This window comes from Sesamum indicum, linkage group LG9, assembly GCF_000512975.1.
Source record: "Sesamum indicum cultivar Zhongzhi No. 13 linkage group LG9, S_indicum_v1.0, whole genome shotgun sequence".
Lineage (NCBI taxonomy): Eukaryota > Viridiplantae > Streptophyta > Magnoliopsida > Lamiales > Pedaliaceae > Sesamum > Sesamum indicum.
The window spans coordinates 1716926-1739725 of NC_026153.1; the positions used below are offsets into that span (position 1 = coordinate 1716926).

The following is a 22800-nucleotide window of genomic DNA, read 5'->3' on the forward strand; positions in this document are numbered from 1 at the left end:
AAAATATCAACCTCCACACCATAAAACCTTTGTGAAAGAAACACGGATAACTTAGACAACAGTGCGATAGAGAAAAGATGCTCAAGAAAATTTTGCCCACAGTGTAAAATGCCATCACATTAAGTGGCTACTGAAGCATTATTGTTATTTTTCTACTTCTCTATTTGCTTTACCACATAAATTGCACAGCCAAGTATGCATCTACACAGATAAGTCACTGAGAGAATACATAGTAATCAGGAAAAAGAGAAGATGGATTATAAAATCAAAGCATTCACTTCTTGGTGATTGAGTTCAATAACAGCAATGGAAAATTAAACAATAGATTCAACACTATAGCCAACTGCTCCTAGTCCCCGCACCAGTTTCATATCCCAAAACCCAGAACCCTTTTGCAAAATGCATCATTTTCACATGAAAAGAGACCCTTTATACTTGGATATGAACTTCTATGTTCTTTGGTTAATGATTCAGGTTTTCCTGACAAGTAATGAATTTCACTCAGATCTTGGGAACTAATTAACCAAATGGAATCTAAGACAACCTGAAAATCTTTGATCAAACTTGACATACTCTTGTCTCAATACTTGAATAATAGCAAAATTTTATTGCAGCAAAGTCTACAAGCTCTCAGCAAAACCACCTTAATCTTTAATACATAGGTAGTACTCAATGATATATCTCAGTACACGACCATGCCCTCAGAGATAGCCTCTTGTTTTAGGAAAATTGAAAGACGCATCAGAGACAGATCAAGCCATAGAAAACAAGTTGGGATAAGCATATTCAATAGATATTAAATACAGTGGTCATTATTGAATACAGTATACCATATTATAGAAAAATAATTCTTCTTCTAGAATCTAGATCTCCAGTTCAAGATTCACTGGGCATTCACCTCAGTGTAACCTTCTGACTTTTAGGATCTACCAGAAATTGTTAATAAAGTACAGCCATAAACTTCAGAGGGGTGGGATGTAGAGAAATTAGATTTTTAGACAAATAGTAGCTGATTAAGGTGAAAACCAGTTTCACAATTAAATATGGGTCTACCATGTAGTCGATAAATAAATTTTTCTCCTGCAAGTTAGCGATAACAATGACTGGCAATTGAAAATGAATCCACCAGATTCTACTTCTAAAGCTGGTTCTTGCAAATCCATTTTATTTTACTTCTGCCATGAATTCAAGAACCTCTTTAAGCCCAAAAGTGAACTAACTAAGAACCCAGTTCATTCCAAACACAATACTAGACCACTCAATGAGTAAATGAGATTAGGGATAAACAAGCCACTAATACCATATGAGGACTGCTTCGGCATTTTTTTGAAGCAGTGGATTTACTTTGGAGTAAAAAACATAAGCATTTACCTTTTCAATGACAACATTTAGGAAACCCAAGAAAATGATCCACCCAATTATTGCAAAATTGAACGATGTCAACCAATAAGGAAAGTCTCATAACTTTGGACTATTTTGGGAGGAGAAACTAGCAAGCTAATCATGTAAATGAAAAATATTACTAAAAGAGAAACATCGACATTCTGCAGAACATGAGAACCAATTCCATTTACACTACAATCCTAGAAAAGAGAAGACAATCTTAAGTATCTTGATACTGGAACTGGTAGCACATTCTCTATTTACCTAGTAACCTTGGAATGAAAAAAAGTCCAGCAAAGAACTCCTTGTCTTGTTTTAATTCCAATGCCTCTAAAAATGGCATCTACTTGATAAACTAAACCAAAAAAACCATTTACACTGTTTTTTCACTATTTCCATGCCACCTTTTTTCAATTTTGTCATCTCTTGGCAGATAGGTATCCGTACCCAATGAAGGACAAGCACAATAGAACGGCTACATAGAAATGTACAAGTGACCACAAGCAACTAAATAATAGAAGAGTACAGATGCTAGTCTAGCACTTCTGCTCAATGAATAAAATGGTATCTTGTAAGGAATATTGGAGTCTTGAAACATTATACAGAACCTCAGATACCAAGAGAAGGAAGCATACTAGACAGATGTCAGCGCTGCAATAAATTTTAGACTAGATTTATACTTTAACCTTAATTATTTCAGATAAAAACACTTTCCAAATGAAGCCTAACCTCACATCAACTTCCTAAGACTTTATTGTCTTGCATGCCATTAAAGCATTCTACTTCCACCTAACACCACTGATGCTTCTTCAATAGCAAGAGATAGTTGCAAGTGATAAATTAATCCCATTTGACAAATCCTATCTGTTCACCTCGAGCATCCAAGGTAGGAAGACACATGGATAACGATAATATCAACATTTAGTAGCTTGATTAGAGCACGACATCATCACTATTAAACAGAAAACTCAGATGCATTTACTGTGGGCACTGATGTAAGCACCAATGTCATGTCAATTAAAAACCAGACTGAGTTCCGACCAAATTAATATGGTCCTAAAGAAGTGGCTAAATAAAACTGGGCACATGGGCGAGAAGTGGTCACCTATAAATGCGCCAAGGCCGCCAATTCACCAACCAGAGTATGACAAAAGAAGCTGCGCCCAGAACAGAGAAAAGGGTCCCTGAAATTACGCATGCCAAGATCAACCCATGCTGCTCTTCCATTTCTTCCCCTTTCTCTCTCAACTACAGCCACCATAAAAATAAATAAAATCATCATGTAAAGAAAGTAGGAAATCTATCAGAAAAATTAAAACCCTAACAAGTAAAAACAAAAATAGAAAATGAGGTGTCCAACTTGGACAGGTCCATTAACATTAAGAGTAAAAGCAGATAATTTCACATCCAATGAGGAAAAAGAAGAAAATTTTGGAGCATGTTCAGGAGTTGTACCTTTTTCAGTGGAATTGAGGCATTCTTGCAAGATTTTAGGTAAAGAAGCTACTGTGTTTCAGCAGAAGGTGTGTCCCCACCATAATCAACAACAAGAAAGCTAGGGTTTTGCCGTAAGTTCCTAGCTTCACCACATCCAACAGAGCAGAAGGAAAAGGGAAAAAGGAAAAGCCCAAAAAAGAAAAAAAATAAATGAGGAGGAGAGGAATGCTAAGAGCAAAATTTGTTTGAGAGTGAGGGTTAAGGAGAAGGGAGATAAGTTTAAAAAGCGTATAATAGCTTTATGGAGTGAAATGTGAGAGAGGAAAGAATGGTTGCAAGCAGGGCTTTAGGTTTTGAGAGAGAGAGAGAGAGAGAGAGAGAGAGTGGAGAAGAAAGAGTAAAGTGTGGGAGAGTTTTGGATATTAAAAAATTAAAAAAAAATGAAAAATAAAAAGATTTGAAGTAAGTCTGTGGTTGTAAATATAAAAAAAAAGTAACAGCTGGGTGCGTGGGGGTTACGAACCAATAGGATGATAGGGTTGGTTGGTGAGGGAGTGATGTGCGAGTGTGGGTGGGTGTTCTATATAGAATCAATTACTGGAAGACATAGAGACATGCTTGCTTGCTTGCTTCCTTCCTTCCTAATAAGGTATTATGATACTATGTACAATTAACTAATAATAATGTATGTATGTATGTATGTATATACTTAAACATGAAACTAATAACAATTAATGTTTCATTTCACTATCTTAATTTTATAGCCCTTTATTTTCCCTGACTTGGCTTGGTATTATAATAACTGGGTGTAGTGTATTTAGATAGATAGATGATACGATGAACCCTAATTGAGAAAAGAAAAAGTATTGGGCCTAAGTTGGTGGAGTTGGGTTTGGGCAGCCCAGAATTAGATATGAAAGGTTGTTTGTAGGCGAGGCTGCTCTGCTCACTTTGAATTTTCTCCCTAACTTTTCCCTTTGTATACAAAATAAAGATAGAAGAATCAAGTTTACAAGAATGGAGGAACGCAATCAAATTTTAGTGCTGTTTGCTTGAAAATGCATAATAATAATAATGGCAGTAATCCATATAAAAAGAAATGAAAGATATAGAGAGGGAGTGGAGGAGTAACTAAACAAGATTTTTTGAGTAATATTAAAAAAATGATAAAACCCCTGCCTCCCAGCTTCTTTTCATCTTCTCAATAAACCAGACCACTCTTCCCCTCCTACCCCAACCACTAACATATGGACAACTTCTCCAGGTTCGGGTCATAACTAAACTCCCCCCAATACACTACACTACACTACACACCCCATCATTACATCTTACATTCAATTTATACACTAGTGTGCTCCAGCTCTTCAGAGTCTCTTTTCTTTCTTTACTTCATGGACAATTAGGGTTTCTTCCAGGGCCTCCATAGTAAAAGTAACGCCCCCAATCCCCATTGCTCCCTGTTTGGACATCATAGCAGTTGGATTGCTCAGTGAAAGTGCCAACATCTTTGGGAGCCTTGAGGTTGTTGGAGCTGTCAACAACTTGAATGTTCCTGAAATAGCTTGACTTGCCAAATCCTTCTTCTGGGAAATGCCCACTCCCCATCTCAGTACAAGTGTGCTTTCCATCAGCTTCTGAATTCACCACCTCTCCACCCCACTCAATCATGGATGCACTCTCTCCCAAGTAGGAGAATAAGAAAGATGGCCAGTACCCCAACACATAGTCATTCCCAAATTGCATCCACCAGTGTCCCTCTTTTGGGTCCTATAATAGAAAACCAACACAAAAAATTATGAGAAACACAAGAAGAAGAAGAAGAAGCCAATTGTCAAATTCCACAACACCATACGTTTTCATTGTTATCAACTGCTTTTCTAGACATGCCCCGTGAACCAGTCACTGAAAAACTTACTCAGGGATAGCAACAATTATAGTACAACAGACAAGGTACAATACAGGAAATGACACTCTAAGATAGCGACCTAAAAGAAAATTGTAAGATTCTCAGGGTGGTCAGGAAAGTAATGATGGCTTTTTTAACACTATTATTAAATCAGCCAACTTTCTTCCAGTTTCCAGCACAAATATTATGTTATCAACCCCACTTTTCAATAGAATTAGGCCGATAAATTATGTTTGATGGTGCCCATCACCTTACAGAAGACCCTTCTTTGGTGAATTTAAAGTTACCTTCCAGATAAGAATGCTAATATCATATTGGGAATTGCGATATGCAGAAACAGGAGAGATGCTGGCGCCCATTGCTATTTCACTATTGACTTGAATGAAGCCTGAGCAAAGAAGATTGTAGCAACCTGTGGCTTGATATGCATCACTCTGTCATTATGACATCAGAAATCATAAAACAAACTTTTTATCTATGGTTCATTTGCATAAGAAAATAAATAAACTAAGACCAAATCTAGTAATTAAAGCTTGCCGTCCAGTAAGTGAAGAGCCTAGTGTTGTTGTCTCCATAGAGATCTGGGCTGACCTGAAATCATGTGCATCCATCATACTCCATTATTTGATTCTGATACAAGTATATTATTCTTAATATTATAATAGTAACATCTTTGCTAAGGATAATATACCTGCCAACCAGCTTCAATGCTGTTAAGGTCTTCGCCAAATGAACCACCTAAGACCCAAATTTGAGACAAGCTGAACTCATTAGGCTGTTGTATTTTGGGTTCCCAAACATTAATAGTAGCTTTTGCTCCATAATACTTGTCTCCTTCCACATATGCAATAGCATGCTGGTAAGTGGGCCAAATAAAAGGAAAACTTTACTTGAGCAAATGAGCATCATCCATGGAAAAGCTAAAAAAAAGGCTTGTTTTATGGATTCTGTACGCACAAAAAAAAATGTTGCTAAAGAGTTCTTTCTTATCTAATGTTCTAATTACCTGATGACCACTTTCATTGATGAGGTCAGGATCTGCAGACCTGGGCTTGGGGACGCTTCTATGCTTTTTCCTTCCATATCTTTTTATAGAGCTAGCCCTCAACACATCTTCTTTCTTTGTTCTCCTAATAGGAATGGTATCCTCAGGGCACTTGCCATTCATATGCCACAGCTGAGTTATTGGATTTGCTCTTACTTTAGACCCCATGGACATCTTGTTCTCACCAAAAAGGCCTTCTGGATGGAAACTAGGCCTTGCCTAGGGAAAAAAGAAAAATAGCATAACCATCAGAATAACAGGGCAAAAAACTATATTACACCTAAAGAAACACGTAGATTAAAATAAACAAAAAGAAAAAAGAAAAGAGGAAACGGACCTGCATTTTATGGTCTTTGAGAAAAGGATGATCAAAAGCTGGCTGATGAGAGATGTGGACGCAGTCAATAATATCACCATCTGGGCTCTGATAAATCATAACAAGCAGACAAATGGCAGAACACAAAACAACATTAGACCTTTATACTGCTGATTCCTAACTCTAAAAAAAAAGAAAGAAAATCTATTTTTATGCAGCATAAGGAAATGATTGATGCTGCATAAACTTCTAAGAATGTGAAAAGAGAAGTAGAAAAAGTATGAGAAATATTTTAGCGGCTGAAATCCCCTCGAGTATTTATGAAGTCGAAAGGAAAATGTAGGAAACTCAACAATACTACTGGACAAGCTGAAATTTGCATATCCAAAAGCAAAAGAGACACCAAACAAAAAATTAAATCCCTCCAAAAGTGTAACAAAAGATAGAAACGCATACAAGTAATTGTGAAGAGAGGGACCTGAATGGTTTTAATGGGAGGCTTATTGAGCCTTTTCAAGTGCTTCTGAAGCTGAAGTTGAAGCTTCTGCCTGGCGGCGCAAGTTAGCGACATGAGACAGCATAAGCAAGCGAAGAAGAAGAGCATTCTCATTTTTCTGCCTCGGTGACCATCCGCAGCAGAACCCATTGTTAGTGACGGGAAACCCAACTCAAAAGACTCAAAGAGACTCAACCTTTTGGCAAGTCCGAGGCGTGGGTTAGAGAGGCGGCGGGGCAGTAGCAGGAGGAGGAGGAGGAGGAGGAGGCCAAGATTCCATAACATCAGGGCAACATGGACAACCACAAAAGGAGAAAAAAAGAAAACGGACCGCAGCTTCTGCTTATCCTACGCCTTCACTTCACTTCTCCTCTCTCTCTCTCTCTCTCTCTCACACACACACACACACAAACACACTTACTTGTCTGCTTCCAAAAACTCAAACTTTTAGTGCAGAAGAGAAAAAGATATATAATATGTGTGATGATTTTGTTTTGTTGTTATAGTTTTGAAGAGGAGGGGCAAAAGGGGAAGGGTGGTGGGGAAGTGGAGAGTGCAGACCCAGCATCCGGAGGATTCCGATAATACCCTTCTCCTGGTTTGATTTGGCCCTTTGTTTTTTCTGCTGCTCACTATCACTTACTTTTACATTACCCACTTGTTACTATTAGTTAAGTTATTTCATTTATCAATAATAATCATTCATTAACTTCCCTTCATCTTTTCCCCTCTCATAATTTTCTTTTCAATTTTCAAAACCCCAACATCTTTTTGGGTAATTATTTCTTATTAACAATGATGATGATGGTATGAGGTTAATTTTGTGATTTACATACTATACGGTTTTCTACAGTAGCGTACTACTAGTGAGGCTCACACAGCCACAGCCACAGCAGCGACGCCTCTCCTTTCAAGTCCTGACTCTGAGTGGAGGAGGTACACGTGCACCACCATCATCAGCTGCCCTGCCCCCTCACACTCGTACCTATTGGTACTGGACACAGGAATCCTTCCCACCTCGCTACTACTATGTCCAAACCATAAATTTTATTAATCTCCATCACCAATTCACCCATATTCACTCTTTTTTGTATTAAAAAAGAAACTGAATATAATAAATAATATTTGCAAAAATTTACTAATTTAATGGTGTTAAATTTTTTACTTAGTTGCTCGTTATATTCATTTTATAATAGTTATTGATTTTCAATACTTAAAACTTAAAAAAATAATTATACTCTCATTCCTTAAGATATAATGTAATTACACATAAATTTCTGTGATTTGAGAAATTATATTTATCATTCTAAAGTTTGTTTTCGTCTAATAAATATGTGACTCCATTAATCAAAATTGATTAAATTTGTTGATATTAACGAAAAAATTGAATGAAAATTGATATTTACCTTCAATTAACTTATTGCATGTCAAATATTTTTTTTACTAAATTATCCTTATAACGATGAAATATACCTCCGCACATACATTAACATGAAGACGTATGAGGATAATTTGGTCATAAAAAAGAGTTCTTTAGCTTGCAATAAGTCAATCAGAGATTAATGTAAAAAATTTTTAATTAATAGCAGCAAATTTGGTAAATTTTGAATAACGAATTAATTTATTTGTTAGACAGAAGCAAATCTCAATGGTTCTACATGTAATTTTTCAAACCACAGTGAATTTATTTGTAATTACACTAAACTAAACCTGAAGAGGATGTAATTATCCAAAAATTGAATCATCTAGATCTCAAGTAATTTAAAATATATATTTTTATTTATATATAACTATATATATACATTATACATACTATATAAATTTACATATAATATATACATGTATATATATATTTATATAGGCACGACAACCACCTCCTCTGTGGGCGACGCCAAAATAATTTGGATGCCGTCTCGCTCGTACTCAAAGGGTGCAATCGCCCTTTAATTGTTGTCGCAAAATATATATTTTAAGAAAATAAACTAATACATAAAGTATTACAGTTTTATTCTAAACAAAGTTTACATTTAATTTAAATATTATTTATAATAACTAATATAACTTAAAATATTTGATACTTTTTATGTATTTTGACAGTTAGCTAATACTTTATATAAATACATATAATTTATTGAAATAACATCAAACTAAATAATAATTTAGTTTAAATTTATTTTATTTATATGTATATAAATATTTAAATTTAAAAAATATAATATAGAATATTAATTTTTGTATTGTGATTTTTAAGTTTAACATTTGAACTTTTAAAAGTCTTATATATATTTTTAATTATTTTGGTACTTAATTAACATATTCCACAAATAAATATAATTTATTAAAGTGATTTTAATTAATTAATAATATATAATTTATCATAAAAATTTAAATATAAAAGAAATGGGGCAAATTGTATACTTATACGTTTAAAATATCCCAAAAAATAACAAAAAAAACAAAGTCCTTTTGTGCAACAGGTGCTTGTCAAATACTCTTTGTCAATTTTTAAGGAAGAGGGTTTTTTTGCTACGTTTTAAATAATACAAAATTTTTTTAAGTAAAATTGTGTAAAATTCTCCTGTATTTTAAAAATTTTGCAAAGAACTTTTATTTAATTTGAAAATAGGCAAAACAAATCTATGTATTTTAAAAACTCCACTCTGATTTGAAAATAGGCACAATATTCTCCTGTGTTTTAAAAATTCAGCTCACTCTCTTTTTTTTGATTGAGGTGTAACGGTGCTAATTTTTTCATCGCCTGATCGTTATACCCTTATACTGACTGGTTTATATTATAATGAATAATTAGATATTATAAAAAAAATAAATTATTGTTATATGTATAATTTTTTAAAAATGAAAAAAGAAAACCTACTCCCACCCTCATCCTGTTAGAATATGTGATCGAAATGCCAATTATATTGGCTATTTTGTAATCTATTTATACGATTCTTTTTCAATTTTGCAATATTGAATTAAACGAATAAGAGTGAGCATTCATTTGACGGTACGTTATTGTTCTTACTCATGTAATTTTTATACACTGCAATAAAGCCCACATATCATTAATCAACTAATGAAATTAAATTGCGCATTTGATGACAACTATGAAATCAACTTTTAAGGTTTGAATCAGAAATGTTCTAAGTCGATAACCCTGAGAATGAACATCAAACATTTTATTGAGACTTGCACTAAATATTACGTTCATATGATGGGTGTCGTGTTTCATAGGCGATGAACGTATGACGTCTATGCAATTTTAGTAGATGGTTGACAAAAGTTGTCAAATCGAGTGAACTAACTTGTAGGGAGTATTCATATGGAAGCATGTGAAGTTTGATCAATATGACTCCATCGAGTAAGACCAAAAATGCAATGTTGCCAGAGTAAGAATATCATTTTGGTATTTCACTTTTTTTTAAACATTATTTCATGTATATACACATATTTTTATTTTATCCCTATTTTTCCCAAGTTGTCCATTTCTCTCAATTTCACTAACTTTAACTTAGCATAATATCTTTAATAAAATTATTTTTGATATTTCTAATTAAAATTAAAATATAATTTAATTTTTTTAAAATCAATTGAGTGAGCCACAGGTACAACTACACAACTAGTAAATGTGACACATCCTATCTATGAGCATAACTTTTAAAAATTAGTTAAAAAATTAAAATATTTATATATATTATATTATTATTTTTTGTAAAGTTAAAAGTTACCTGAAATAGATAAAAGATAATAATTCAATATAAAATTTTGGTATATAAAAACTTATTAATAAAATAAAATAATACATAAGTTGGAGGATAAAAAAAATACAAGAGAAAAAAAGCCTATAAAAAAATAGTTATCAAAGATCACGACAAGTAAAAGAAATGACAGAAGCAATTATTTTGGACACATAAAGCTCCCGCCAATTAAGGATAATGTAATTGTACACAAATGATTTATAATTTAAAAATTATATTTAATATTTTTAAAGTTTGCTTCCATATCGTAGATAAGTTCCAAAAGAGTCGTGAAAACACACCCCCACACAACACAACACAGCACGAACACTCACTATTACTAATAATATGTTCTGAAATCGCAATTTGAACTTTGAAAAATCGCTCCAATCAAGTAATATAGAAGGAGAAGACGCATAGGTAGCGGCGATGATGGAGGCGGCGCTGCACCCATTCAGCCTGAACCGCCTCTTTCACCCCTCCCCCGCTTCTTCCAAACTCAACATTAATCTTTTTCTCTTCTCAAACCTTCCACCATGTTTCATTGTCCACCTCTCCTCCTCCCTGCCCGCTGCAGCCACGTCCACACCACCTGCCCGAACCCGCAGCTCCTCCTCCTCTCCCCTCGTTCGCGCCATCCTTATAAAAAAGGTATAGTATTTACATGCTACCTACTATATACCTAATTGATTGAGGTTATTGATGGTTGTTTGATAAAAGCGAGAGACCCGGCTGTTCAAGTTGGAACTTTGTCATTGCAATTGTATTTTTAATTTTGGTTCCGTTATTTTCCCTGGTTTTCTGGTATACAAACTAATAAACAGTTTTTAAACACAGGAGCAAAGAATAACTTGCTAGAGAGTGGACCTTCTTGCCCCCAATTTATGGCCAAAAAAAAAAAAAAAACTTTTTGTGGAATTTTCTTCATAAAAAATTTAATTTCAATTTCTTTGTGTTTCTGAAGTTTCGCAATCTTGACTATATGTAATGCCTGAAACATTGTAATGAAATTATTACTCGGAAAGCTCCACGAATGCGTCCCATAATTATCCAAGTCAATGCAGTTATATGGTGCAATTTCTTACTTAGCAAATCTTTTAGGAGCTTGGTACTTGTTTTGGAGGGAAATATCACATGCTGTACTGTTATATCTCTAAGGGGAACTTTAACTTTGAATAAATTTGGCTGCAATCCTTTAAATGAAGAAAATACAACGTTTTGTCTGAATGTAATGTTATGCATTAGCTTACTGTCGACTTTATTCACATAATTGGTTTCATACATATAGGTGCAAGAGCTAAGTAGCAAGTGTTTAGACTCCTATACTTATAAGTGGGACCGAACTCATACTGCGTATCAGCTGCAAGAGATTTATAGGAATCTAGGAAATGGTGAAGAGTCAACCAGTGAGAGTGATCATGGATCTATTGCTGGAAGAACTATGGCTCGCAGGGCTTTCGGAAAGCTTGCATTTTTTACCCTTAGGGATGACTCAAGGGTTATCCAGGTTTGCTCAATGTCCTATAGTTAGTATATTTGCTTCTGGCAGTTCTGCAGCATCAAGACAAAACAGATTGAATAATTCAATGAAAATTAAGCACAGAATCCATATAACTGGTTTTTGTGAGTGTCAGGTGAAGGAATAATACAGGGGCTTCAATGAAAACAAAGAAGGGCTGCAGACATATTATATGATCATGTCACTCAGCTTTGATAAAAATGTTGTCCTTATTGCATGATATTGATCTAGAGGTTAAAATACTTTTTCAATATAATCTATACTTTGAATGAATTTCATACTGTATAAAACTAAATTTATCTCTCACCTTTTGTAAAATTGTAACACAAACAAAGAGAAATGAGAGTTCTGTTCACAGTTTCTATGGCTCTGACAATACAAAGTGCTAAGACAGAGGTTGAATGAGAGCCTGTGGGCTAGTCAAATACATGTCATCAGTACTTAGTAGGAATAAAATGTTACGACACACCACTATTGATCAATAAACATGGTTGGTTCAGTATTTAGCAAAAGAATGCTCTATAAATGCCTTCTGATGAAAAGGGAAATCTGTTCTGTCCATTTAGTTTGGCTAAAAGTTTTATAAAAATAATCTTCTAAGGTTCAATTATAAATTGGACAAGAAAAGAATCTAATAATCTGCATTCAATTGAAGGTTGTTCTCGTGATCCATATGAATGGGTTCTGCTTGGTTCTCCACAAACCGAGCGGATTGGGTGAGATTATTAAATGTTAAGGTGGTTAAGCGTCTTTCAAAACCAGTCCAATTTAATAGATAGCAAGTCTGGTTTTTAGCATAATTCATCACCCAGCTCATTCTTACCTGTGAACTTCTCTTGGAGTCCTATTGAATGGAAAATAGACCCACTTCACTTATCACAAAGAACTTATATTTGGGATAGCTTCTTGGATTAGACTCATTAGAGTTTTCACCTAGCAATCAACGGTTAGTACTCGCTAGCACTTGGAAGCTGGACCAATCTCATATGTAGTATTTAAACCCTTGAAATGAATGTTAACAAGTATGATATACTGGCGTTCAATATATGTATATATATATGTGTGTGTGTGTGTGTGTGTGTGTGTGTGTGTGTGTGTGTGTTTGTGTGTGAAGAAGGTTGTTGCCTTTTCTAGTGAACATACGAATTTTCCATAAAAAGCTTGAAGTCTAGTATACTGGCGTTCAATATATGTATATATATATGTGTGTGTGTGTGTGTGTGTGTGTGTTTGTGTGTGAAGAAGGTTGTTGCCTTTTCTAGTGAACATACGAATTTTCCATAAAAAGCTTCACCATGCTTCAACAAATATGAAATGTTGAGGAAACCTTATGATATCCACTGATTCAGAACATAGGGCAAGAAGGTAGGACTAGAAACTGTTACTGCAAGAATCTTTTTTTTCTCTCTTCTTTTGTTTTTTCTCATAAGATCTAACAGTTAAGTCAATTCGCTAAAGTTGAACATCTGACCAAATTTTTAGTCACTGCACTGTTTCTCTATCCAGTATCGAAGATACTGTTCGAGCACTGCAATTGCATCCTCTTCCCAAATTGCCTATTATGTTCGCCTGGGAAAAATTGAAGCTGCACGAAAATTGTTCGAGCGGATTCCCCACAAAAATATTGCTGCGTGGAATTCTATAATTTCAGGATACTTTCTGAACAGCCAACCGGTTGAAGCCCAACGTCTGTTTGATGAAATGCCTGAGAGAAATACTGTTTCTTGGAATGGATTAATTTCCGGGTACATAAAGAATGGGTTGTTAAAGAAAGCTAGAGAAGTATTTGACATAATGCCTGAAAGGAATGTCATATCCTGGACTGCCATGGTTAGAGGTTATGTGGAGGAAGGGATGGTTTCCGAGGCAGAAGCATTGTTTTGGCGTATGCCAGAAAAGAATGTTATATCATGGACAGTTATGTTGGGTGGGTTGATCCAAGGAGGTAGGATTGATGAGGCAAGGAGACTTTTTCATTTAATGCCTGTGAAGGATGTTGTCACGAGAACTACTATGATAGGTGGGCTATGCTCCAGGGGTCAGTTGGATGAGGCACGAGAGATTTTTGATAGCATGCTGCAGAGAAATGTTGTTTCTTGGACTACAATGATCTCAGGTTATGCACAGAATGGGAAGGTGGATGTTGCTAGGAAACTCTTTGAGGTCATGCCTGAAAAGAACGAGGTTACATGGAGTGCAATGCTTATGGGTTACACACAATGTGGGAGGATTGAGGATGCATGGGAGCTTTTCAAGGCTATGCCTACCAAACCAGTTGTTGCTTGCAATGCAATGATTATCGGGTTGGGGGAGAATGGAGACGTCTCCAAAGCAAGGAAAGTTTTTGACTTGATGAGAGAAAAAGATGATGGAACATGGAGTGCCATGATTAAGATTTACGAGCGAAAAGGATTTGAATTTGAGGCACTTAGTCTGTTCCGTCTGATGCACAGTGAGGGAGTTAGACCACATTTCCCTTCACTAATCAGCATTCTCTCAGTTTGTGCGAGTCTCGCCACGCTGGATCATGGTAGACAGATTCATGCCCAAATGTTAAGGTCTAAGTTTGATGATGATATGTATCTGTCTTCTGTTTTAATCACCATGTATATGAAATGTGGTGATGTCGTCAAGGCCAAAATAGTTTTTGATAGATTTTCTCAGAAGGATGTAGTAATGTGGAACTCTGTTATTACAGGTTATGCCCAACATGGTTTGGGTGATCATGCTCTTCAAGTGTTCAGAGAAATGTCTTCATCAGGCGTTCAAGCAGATGATATTACATTCGTTGGAGTTCTCTCGGCTTGCAGCTACAGTGGAAAGGTCAAAGAAGGGAAGCAAATATTTGCGTTGATGAAATCCAAAAATATTGAGCCAACCACTGAACATTATGCTTGCATGGTTGACCTGCTTGGCCGAGCTGGCCAGCTGAATGAGGCTATGAATTTGATCAATGAGATGCCTGTAGAGGCAGATGCAGTTGTGTGGGGTTCTCTCATGGGTGCATGCAGAAACCACATGAATCCTGAATTGGCGGAAGTTGCTGCTAAGAAACTTCTTCAACTTGAGCCCAACAATGCTGGTCCGTATGTCCTACTATCGAATATTTATGCATCAAAAGGTAGATGGGTGGATGTTGCCAAGTTGAGGAAAAATATGAGGTCTAGGAAGGTGAGCAAGTCGCCTGGTTGTAGCTGGATTGAGGTGGAGAGAGAAGTGCATATGTTCACTGGTGGAGAGAGCAAAACACACCCTGAACATATGGAGATCATTAAGTTTTGGGAGAAGCTGGGTGGAATGTTAAGAGAAGCTGGATATAACCCTGATGGTGCCTTTGTGCTCCATGATGTGGACGAGGAAGAGAAGGCACAAAGCTTAAGACATCACAGTGAGAAGTTGGCTGTGGCGTTTGGACTTCTTAAGTTACCTGAAGGGGTGCCTATTCGGGTAATGAAAAACCTGAGAGTTTGTGGGGATTGCCATACGGCTATTAAATTAATTGCAAAACTCATTGGGTGTGAAATCATCCTGAGGGATGCAAATAGATTTCATCATTTTAAGGACGGAATATGTTCTTGCAACGATTACTGGTGACTGCACTGCCTGCACCTAGTTGAGACAAATTTAATCAGTCATTGCCCATTGGTTCCTTATGCAGTTGAAGTCGTTTCTGAAAAATTTGGATGTGAGGGCTAACTCCACATCTCAAATGAAATTGTGCTTGGGTTTTGATATCTAATCATTATTCAAATTGTAAGTTTCGTACTCCCATACTCAGTTGATTGAGATATCTGAAGCTAGATTCTTTTGGGGCAAACTAATCTGGGAATGGCACTCTAGGACTCAACTGTCATTTTCTTCTCTGTTCTTCATTGTCAACATATTGGCATGAATGTGCATTTGGCTTTTCATTCAGAGACATATCGCTGAATTTATAGGATGTCGGATGTTGCTTTACCTGATATTTTTAGATAATCCCATTTCTATTTCCCTTCCAAAAAATAAATCTTCATTGTTTGTTGTGGGGTGTGGGGATATGCTTAGAAAGACCTTGGAGGAAGGAGACAATGCACGATCTCGTCAATGAAACAACAGGACTTGATTTTAACAACTGGGGCGATGATCTTATTGCTGCAAAAGAAGGTGCTCTGTGAACACTAGATATTGGTGGTGATAATAATAAAAAAAATTAATTGAAGCATGCCCATCTGTTGGTCATGTGCTTAATGAGGTTGATCAGCACTGCTTTTCTCAGCAGCTGGATATAATTTCTTGCCATATACGAGAATTATTCTATTTGTGGTTTTTGGAAAAATGTTTTTATGAGTATTGGATTGTCTAAATGAGTGCTTTATTGGTTATCTAATTTAATATATATATAATATTTCTGAATACTGCTTCTACTGTACCATCCAGGTTTTTTGAATTAGTGGTACGAGCCACAGTTGTTGCGGCTCACCTTTGTCTTGGACTTCTCAATTGAAATATCTGCACTGGCCAAACCTCATAGAAGGTGTAGAAGCTTTTAATAAGTTGTACTTCTGTTCCACTTTAAAACTCTGTATGATCTGTATTTGCTTGTTGCACACAATATATTTGGCAAATTAGAAGTTGACTTTTAGAGCTATTTGGTTTTAAATGATAAAGCTGGGTTCTGAAGCTCTTTCCACTCTCTTCTTTACCTTAACAGTGCAGCAGATGAGCAGAAATCCTAATATTAAAAAATTCTCTGCAGTGCAGGGTCAGTGATTGAAGTTAATCAATTGTAATTCTTAAGAAATTTGTATGTTTTATCTATATGGAGAAGCCACAGATATTTTTGGAGTATCTTACTTATATCTGGTATTCAGGCATGCAGGTTTGACGGAGAGATTTGAGCTCTTCATATGTGGTCGTGAGATGGGAAATGCGTACTCTGAATTGACTGATCCTTTTGACCAGGTAGCATGCAGATTTTTAGAGTTTGAATTTGGTAAATATCTGTCTGCTTCTCTCTTAGCATTGTCCTTGATATTCATTTATTGTCCTTTATGGCCACAGGATTTGTTGAAATATCATATTGATGTGTGCCTAGGGCTGCTCATCTCTTAGTAGTTTGCCCACTTGATGAGATAATTTTGGATCTAGCTAGTCACCTGTGTGTTCATTATATTATTGACGGGCTTGTAGTTATTGCTTTCCCCGTTCTCAAGGCTCAGCAGTAGTGGTAGGATTTGTAGGCGGACAAAGGCTGCTTCTTGTGATGATGCAGTGATCCTGTGGATGCCAACCTTATCAGTTTCTGATGAACGCGGAGGAAACTATTCCTCATGACACATGTACTAGTGTTGGTGTATGTTTGAAGCTTTTTTGTTTTTCTTCAGAGTTCTTTTGCAAAATATGGTATGGACAGAAGACTAAATTGTATATTTGGTTCAGTAGGGGGGGATTGGCACTTTGAGGACACTTAAATAAGGGGGTGGCAACTCAACGACATTATGTATTTATTTTATGCAATTTGAGAACTCTGTCACCCAGGCGACCGAAGTAACCAAATCAGGCTGGAATAAGCTTATTTGGTATATTTTTTAGGGTTTTGAAATTGGGACTGCAATTGACTAAGCAAAATAATTTTTTTGTCCTACCAATTTGCAATTTTAGTCCTATACGTTTTAAAAGGTGGGGACTGTGGTTTTGGAACTAAGCCCTTGATAATTTATTCATGACATTTATTAATTTTTGGCAATTTGACGAAAACTGACTTGAATTTTACAGAGCAGTTTAGGGTTTTATTCAATTAGGTGGAAGAATTGCATGCAGTAAATTAGTGGCAACACTTAGGTTCCGAAATCACCTTTTGTTTTTAATAGAAAATAATTTTTTTATATTACTTTTTGAGAGGGAGAAAATAATTTTATATGATTTCAACAATCATTTAAAAAATGTGAAATCTTATCATAGTTAAGAGGAGGGAATCAATAAATTCAGGAGTCGTACATAGTAGATTAAGATGAGCTTTCTTCTGGAGTTGTCAATTTGGGGATTGTTTTAAAATGGATTTAGCAAAGCAAAAAAGTTAACCTTTGACCTTGTTAGTGTCTTGGATTTCAGGATCCCTTTTTTAGTGTATCCTATGCACCACAGACAACTAACGGAAAAAAGATCTTTAACTGATACAAATTTTACGTTTGGTATATGAGAGTGGCTACAACTACATGCAAGAATTTAATAATTAGAGTGGGTTTGTAAGTTAAATATATTTACTATAAGAAAGAGAGCAAGAGAGATGTGGCGGTCATGAGTTTTTACGACCCTTGGCTTTACGGTCGACGTTGATTACCTTCTGCTTCATTTCCATGCAATGGCCTGCAAGATTCACAGTCAGACATATAGCACACCGGTTGAGAAGCTGTTCCAGTTTGAAGGAGGTGGAGTCATGGTACGGCTTGTTGCTCAAGAACGGCACAGCCCAAGATTGCTTCTTGATGAATCAATACATCACTGCTTGTTCCCACCTCCACGCTATAGATTCAACAATTTTCGCCTTCGCTCAGATGGAAAATCCTAATCTATTCGTCTATAATGCAATGATCGGCGCCTTTGTACACTACTTTCGCCCGCTTGACGGTTTGTGGTATTATGTGCTTATGTTGAGGAATGGCATACGTCCGAGTAGTTATACATTTCCTGCTGTAATTAAGAGCTGTAGAGTTTTATCTTTTGTGGGAGTTGGTACAAGTGTTCATGGTCAGGTTTTGAGAACTGGGTTGCCGCTGCACGTTCATGTTCAAACTGCGTTGGTCGATTTTTATTCCAGTTTGGGTAGGATTCTTGAGTCCACGAAGGTGTTCGATGAAATGCCTGAAAGGGATGGTTTTGCTTGGTCAGCAATGATCTCCGCTCATGCTCGTGCTGGAGATTTGGATTCTGCAAAGAGGGTGTTTGATGAGATGCCAGAAAACAATACTGCTACATGGAATACTTTAATTCATGGTTATGTGGAAGCAGGAGATGTGGAGTCCGCGGAGGAGTTATTCTGCAGGATGGTTAAAAGAGATGTGATTTCTTGGACGACCATGATCAATTGTTACTGTAAACACAAGCGATACAGAGAAGCCGTAGAACTTTTTCGTGAAATGAAGAGTACTGAAATTAGACCTGATGAAGTCACCATGTCAACTGTAATATCTGCTTGTGCACATCTCGGGGCTCTGGACCAAGGGAAGGAGATGCATTTGTATGTTATGCAAACCAGGTCTAATATTGATGTTTATATAGGATCTGCATTGATTGATATGTATGCCAAGTGCGGGTTGTTGGAGAGAGCACTTTTAACGTTCTTCAAATTACAGGAGAAAAATCTCTTCTGTTGGAGTTCTATGATTGATGGCCTTGCATTTCATGGATATGCAGAAGAAGCATTGTCAATGTTTGACAAAATGGAGGAGGAGAACATTGAGCCAAATAGTGTTATCTATGTCAGTGTTCTTGCAGCTTGTACTCATGGTGGTTTGGTTGAAGAAGGTAAACGGAGATTCCTTGAAATGACAAGCAGATATTTTATCCTTCCTGGGATTGAGCACTATGGGTGCATGGTTGACCTTTTATGCAGAGTCGGTTTGCTGGAAGAAGCACTAGGCTTGATAAGAAGCATGAGAATGCAACCCAATTCTGTTATTTGGGGTGCTTTGTTAGGTGGTTGTAAGCTTCACAAGAACTTAGAGATTGCTCAAGTTGCTGTGGATAGATTAATGATTTTGGAACCAAATAATAGTGGATATTATACCCTTTTGATCAACATGTATGCTGAAGCAAATAGATGGAGTGAAGTGGCAAGGATTAGGGCAATCATGAAGGACCGTGGAGTGCTGAAGATATGGCCTGGCTCAAGTTGGATTGAAGTGAAAAAGAAGATGCACCAGTTTGCTGCTTGTGATAATTATCATCCAGCATCAGAAGAGATTTACTCAGTGTTGGATGTGTTAGATTTGCAACTTAAGCTCTTTGGTTATGAACCTTATTTGGATTTTGTCCTGTAAAGGATTGTGGAAGCGGAGGACCTGAGATTATGCTGTTTTGGGTGATATATAGAGTCTGTTTGTCAGTTCGCTTTTGAAGCTGAAGAACTCTCCCTGTACAAATTTATCATTTTGCCCATCCAGTGTGTAATTTCTGGTTTCTGGTGTATAAGAGGAGATGGTATAAAAATGTGAGAATGCACGAGATGGGAGGAAGATACTTTTGTCGCTTAGATTTATGAATGTCTTGGTTTAGTTGTGTAGACCAAGTGATATATATTGATCCTAACTTGGGTCCAGAATGGCTATAACGTTACATCATTTGTTTGATAACAAAGCGAGAGTGTGAGCAACAACAATAAGAAGTACTTGACTAGAGTTGGAGGTCATGTATTTGATGGGTTAGAATTCTTTCCGTGTGAACTTGTCAAGACTGGAAAGTGGAAAACCGTACATGAGAGAGGAATGGTGGGAAGGTGTAAAAACTTGATTATAGTTGGAGTTCACATTTTTTCTCCAGACTGATGTTTCTGAAGGCTTTATGATAATGGGATGTAAAAGTAGTGGAGTAGTGGACATATGTGAAAGGAGAAGTTAGGGGCAAAGTGGGCTGCTTAATGCCCACGTTAGAATACCGGGGGATGTCTCTCATTCATTAATAAGGTTTGATTTTGGACAAGAAAACGAGGCATGATTAAGATTTGTGAGTAATGGTGAGTGTAGGTGTAATGAAAGACAGAGAAGCAAGAGGGAAGGAAGCTTGTCCCCACAATCATCTGCATTTCAGCATGCGTCTGTCCACTCCTGCTGCATATGGCTGAAACATATATATATGGGGTAAATGATATAAAGGAAGATTTTGAAAAATTGATCACTTGATTCTGTTGAGCTTATAAGTGAATTTTGGTTATAAAGAAAAGCAAATGAGTGGAATTTGGAGTCAAATAATGCCACTAAAATGTCCACCTCTCCATTCTCTCATTGGCAAATGGCAATGACATGTCCCCACTCTCTATTTTTCCAAATCTTAGGATACAATTATAAGAAGAGGACCCATCCTAAGATTTCCTATAATCTGGTTACTCTGTAATTTTGATATACATATCCTTCAGTACGACTTATTACAAGAAGCAAGTAAACGAGGTTTTTCTCCACTCTTACTCTGTGGGGTGTATGTGTGTGATTATACTAACTTTTTTTGCTTTTCAGGTAAACTGAAGCATTATTTTAGAATAACAAGTTAAACAACGAGAGATAAGGTTGAGGTTGATGTGTAGGCAATCATTCACATATGTAAAGGTCAACCCTTATTCCTAAGGAAAGAAATGACTGATTTTTTTGCCTTTGGATCTAAACATGTTTAAGTTGTCCTAACAACTTCTTAGTAGATTAAATAAACAGACATGCAAGAGAAAAGTTAGTATCATTTTATATCAAATTATCATCATCATTACTTAAAGATTAATGAAGAAAACAAATCTCATTGTCAATCTCAAGGCCTCTTTTGATCCCAAGCAAATCCCGACTTTACCATATGGCACAGGACCATCTCTTTTAATTAAAAATAAAAAAGAAATAAAAATGAGAATTATCACTTATATCTGGATTTGACTTTTTTTTTAATGGTATCCCACCATCAGTGGATAGAATTCTTATGGAAGCAAAAAATAATAATATATATTGCACGAGCAATCGGGAAAGATAATCTCTAAAATTGGATTCTTTTTTGGGTGTGCACAAGTATTATATGACATGTTGGTTGGCCGAGAAAGGAGCACTTAGATATCAAAAGGTTCCTAAGAATATAATAATGATGAAAGAATTAACGGTAGTTACTGTTAAAGTACTTTTCCTTTTTCTTTTTTTTTTTTTGGGTTGGGGAGTTGTGGGGGGTGGGTAGTAATTTGGGTGTTGTTATGGACTGTTAGAAAGTTGGGTACCTTTCAAATTGGTGTATAATCATCTGCCTATAGCTGGAAATTTCCAGGTAAGCATTCCCCTTCTTTTTGTTCTTTTCTACTCTCTGCTTCTGATTATCAGAGTTCTTCCTCCTTGTTACTATTCCAGCTTGTTTTGATAATGGAATCATGGCGTTCATTGCATTGTCCCTGAAAGAGGGCAGGATTGTCTTTCTCTTTTCCCTGACAGTTGAATCTCTCTTTCTCACTCCACTCAAATAACTTCTGCTGCATTTTCTTTCTGAATAATTATAGTATCTTGAAGAGTGGTTAGCTTTTCTCACTGGTTGGAACTCTGCAGCAGAAACATTCAAGAATCACACTTTGCCTTTAAACTATTCTGCCTTACTTAAAAAAAATAAAAGAAAGAGGATTTCTTCATCCTTAATGGTATATTTTTCTCAGCTTGTCTTTTAGGACAGAAAGTTTTCAATTTTGATCTCATCTGCAAAAATAGGGACTGTGGGTCTACATTGTTTGCCTTGCAAGTTGATAAGATATGCTTATTCAAAACCCTGCAAGAATTTCCAGCTTGAGGAAAGTCTCATTGTCATCGTAGTCATCATCATCATCATCCATCATACTCTTTCTTGAATAAGTTCCCAGTTTGGTTGTTTGAATTACTAACTATATGAAGGAAAAGCAAAAATTGTACACTTTTTCTATACCAGCTATGGTCTATCATACATACAACTGAGGTATTGATGAAAGAAGGCACTTTGATGAGGGTTTTGTTTTGCAAGATCCACTGTCCATTCATCTGCTTCTGCAAATCCTCTGCTGCTCATCTTTACACTTCAGGTCCATTGAAATTGGAAAATAGCCCACATGTTGTTCCTTCAACAGCTTTTGCTCTTTCCAGTGCATCTGATAAGTCATCTACTGGGATCAATGAAGATGGTTTAAATGGGAAGCAAGAAGCTGAAAATGTGCTCAAGAGCTGCATTAGGAAGATCCCTTATCGGTCCGAAGCCAACAAAGAGGTTGGGAAGAAAAGAGTGCAATG

General features: G+C 36.2%; 5 protein-coding genes across 12 annotated transcripts in view; 3 read left to right on the plus strand and 2 right to left on the minus strand.

Moving 5' to 3' along the window:
- Window positions 1-3202, minus strand: part of LOC105170198 (calpain-type cysteine protease DEK1) — a 16890-nt gene extending 13688 nt beyond the window's left edge. For both annotated transcript variants that reach the window (XM_011090862.2, XM_011090863.2), the window contains exons 1-2: window positions 2839-3202; window positions 2489-2631 (exon numbers count right to left, since the gene is read on the minus strand). In XM_011090862.2, the coding sequence (XP_011089164.1) occupies window positions 2489-2610 (122 nt within the window). In that variant the 5' untranslated portion in view covers window positions 2611-2631; window positions 2839-3202. The remainder of the gene's footprint in view (window positions 1-2488; window positions 2632-2838) is intronic.
- On the minus strand, window positions 3928-7070 carry LOC105170199. Its single transcript, XM_011090864.2, has 7 exons — window positions 6566-7070; window positions 6109-6195; window positions 5733-5990; window positions 5418-5582; window positions 5264-5317; window positions 5014-5160; window positions 3928-4587 (listed from the first exon to the last, which is right to left on the minus strand). Exons 1-7 carry the CDS (start codon window positions 6866-6868, stop codon window positions 4210-4212), a joined length of 1392 nt encoding a protein of 463 aa, XP_011089166.1. The 5' UTR covers window positions 6869-7070; the 3' UTR covers window positions 3928-4209.
- Window positions 10640-17201, plus strand: LOC105170200 (pentatricopeptide repeat-containing protein At1g56690, mitochondrial-like). Of its 7 annotated transcripts, none has more exons than XM_020696879.1 (7): window positions 10640-10971; window positions 11609-11827; window positions 13322-15592; window positions 16256-16352; window positions 16530-16604; window positions 16690-16780; window positions 16880-17201. In XM_020696879.1, the coding sequence occupies exons 1-3, from the start codon at window positions 10750-10752 to the stop codon at window positions 15431-15433; spliced, it is 2553 nt and encodes an 850-aa protein (XP_020552538.1). In that variant the 5' UTR covers window positions 10640-10749; the 3' UTR covers window positions 15434-15592; window positions 16256-16352; window positions 16530-16604; window positions 16690-16780; window positions 16880-17201. The 7 variants fall into 7 exon arrangements, with proteins under 7 accessions (XP_020552538.1, XP_020552537.1, XP_011089167.2 ...); XM_020696878.1 differs by having other exon boundaries at window positions 16530-16580; XM_011090865.2 differs by having other exon boundaries at window positions 16530-16580; window positions 16698-16780.
- LOC110012566 (pentatricopeptide repeat-containing protein At1g06143) lies at window positions 17689-19904 on the plus strand. The gene has a single exon (XM_020696544.1). The coding sequence runs from the start codon at window positions 18175-18177 to the stop codon at window positions 19855-19857; it is 1683 nt and encodes a 560-aa protein (XP_020552203.1). The 5' UTR covers window positions 17689-18174; the 3' UTR covers window positions 19858-19904.
- The window catches only part of LOC105170201, a gene marked incomplete in the record, with an annotated part of 2895 nt that continues 1656 nt past the window's right edge, over window positions 21562-22800 (plus strand). Inside the window, 1 exon segment of the mRNA XM_020696545.1 lies at window positions 21562-22800. Coding sequence (XP_020552204.1) covers window positions 22499-22800 — 302 coding nt within the window.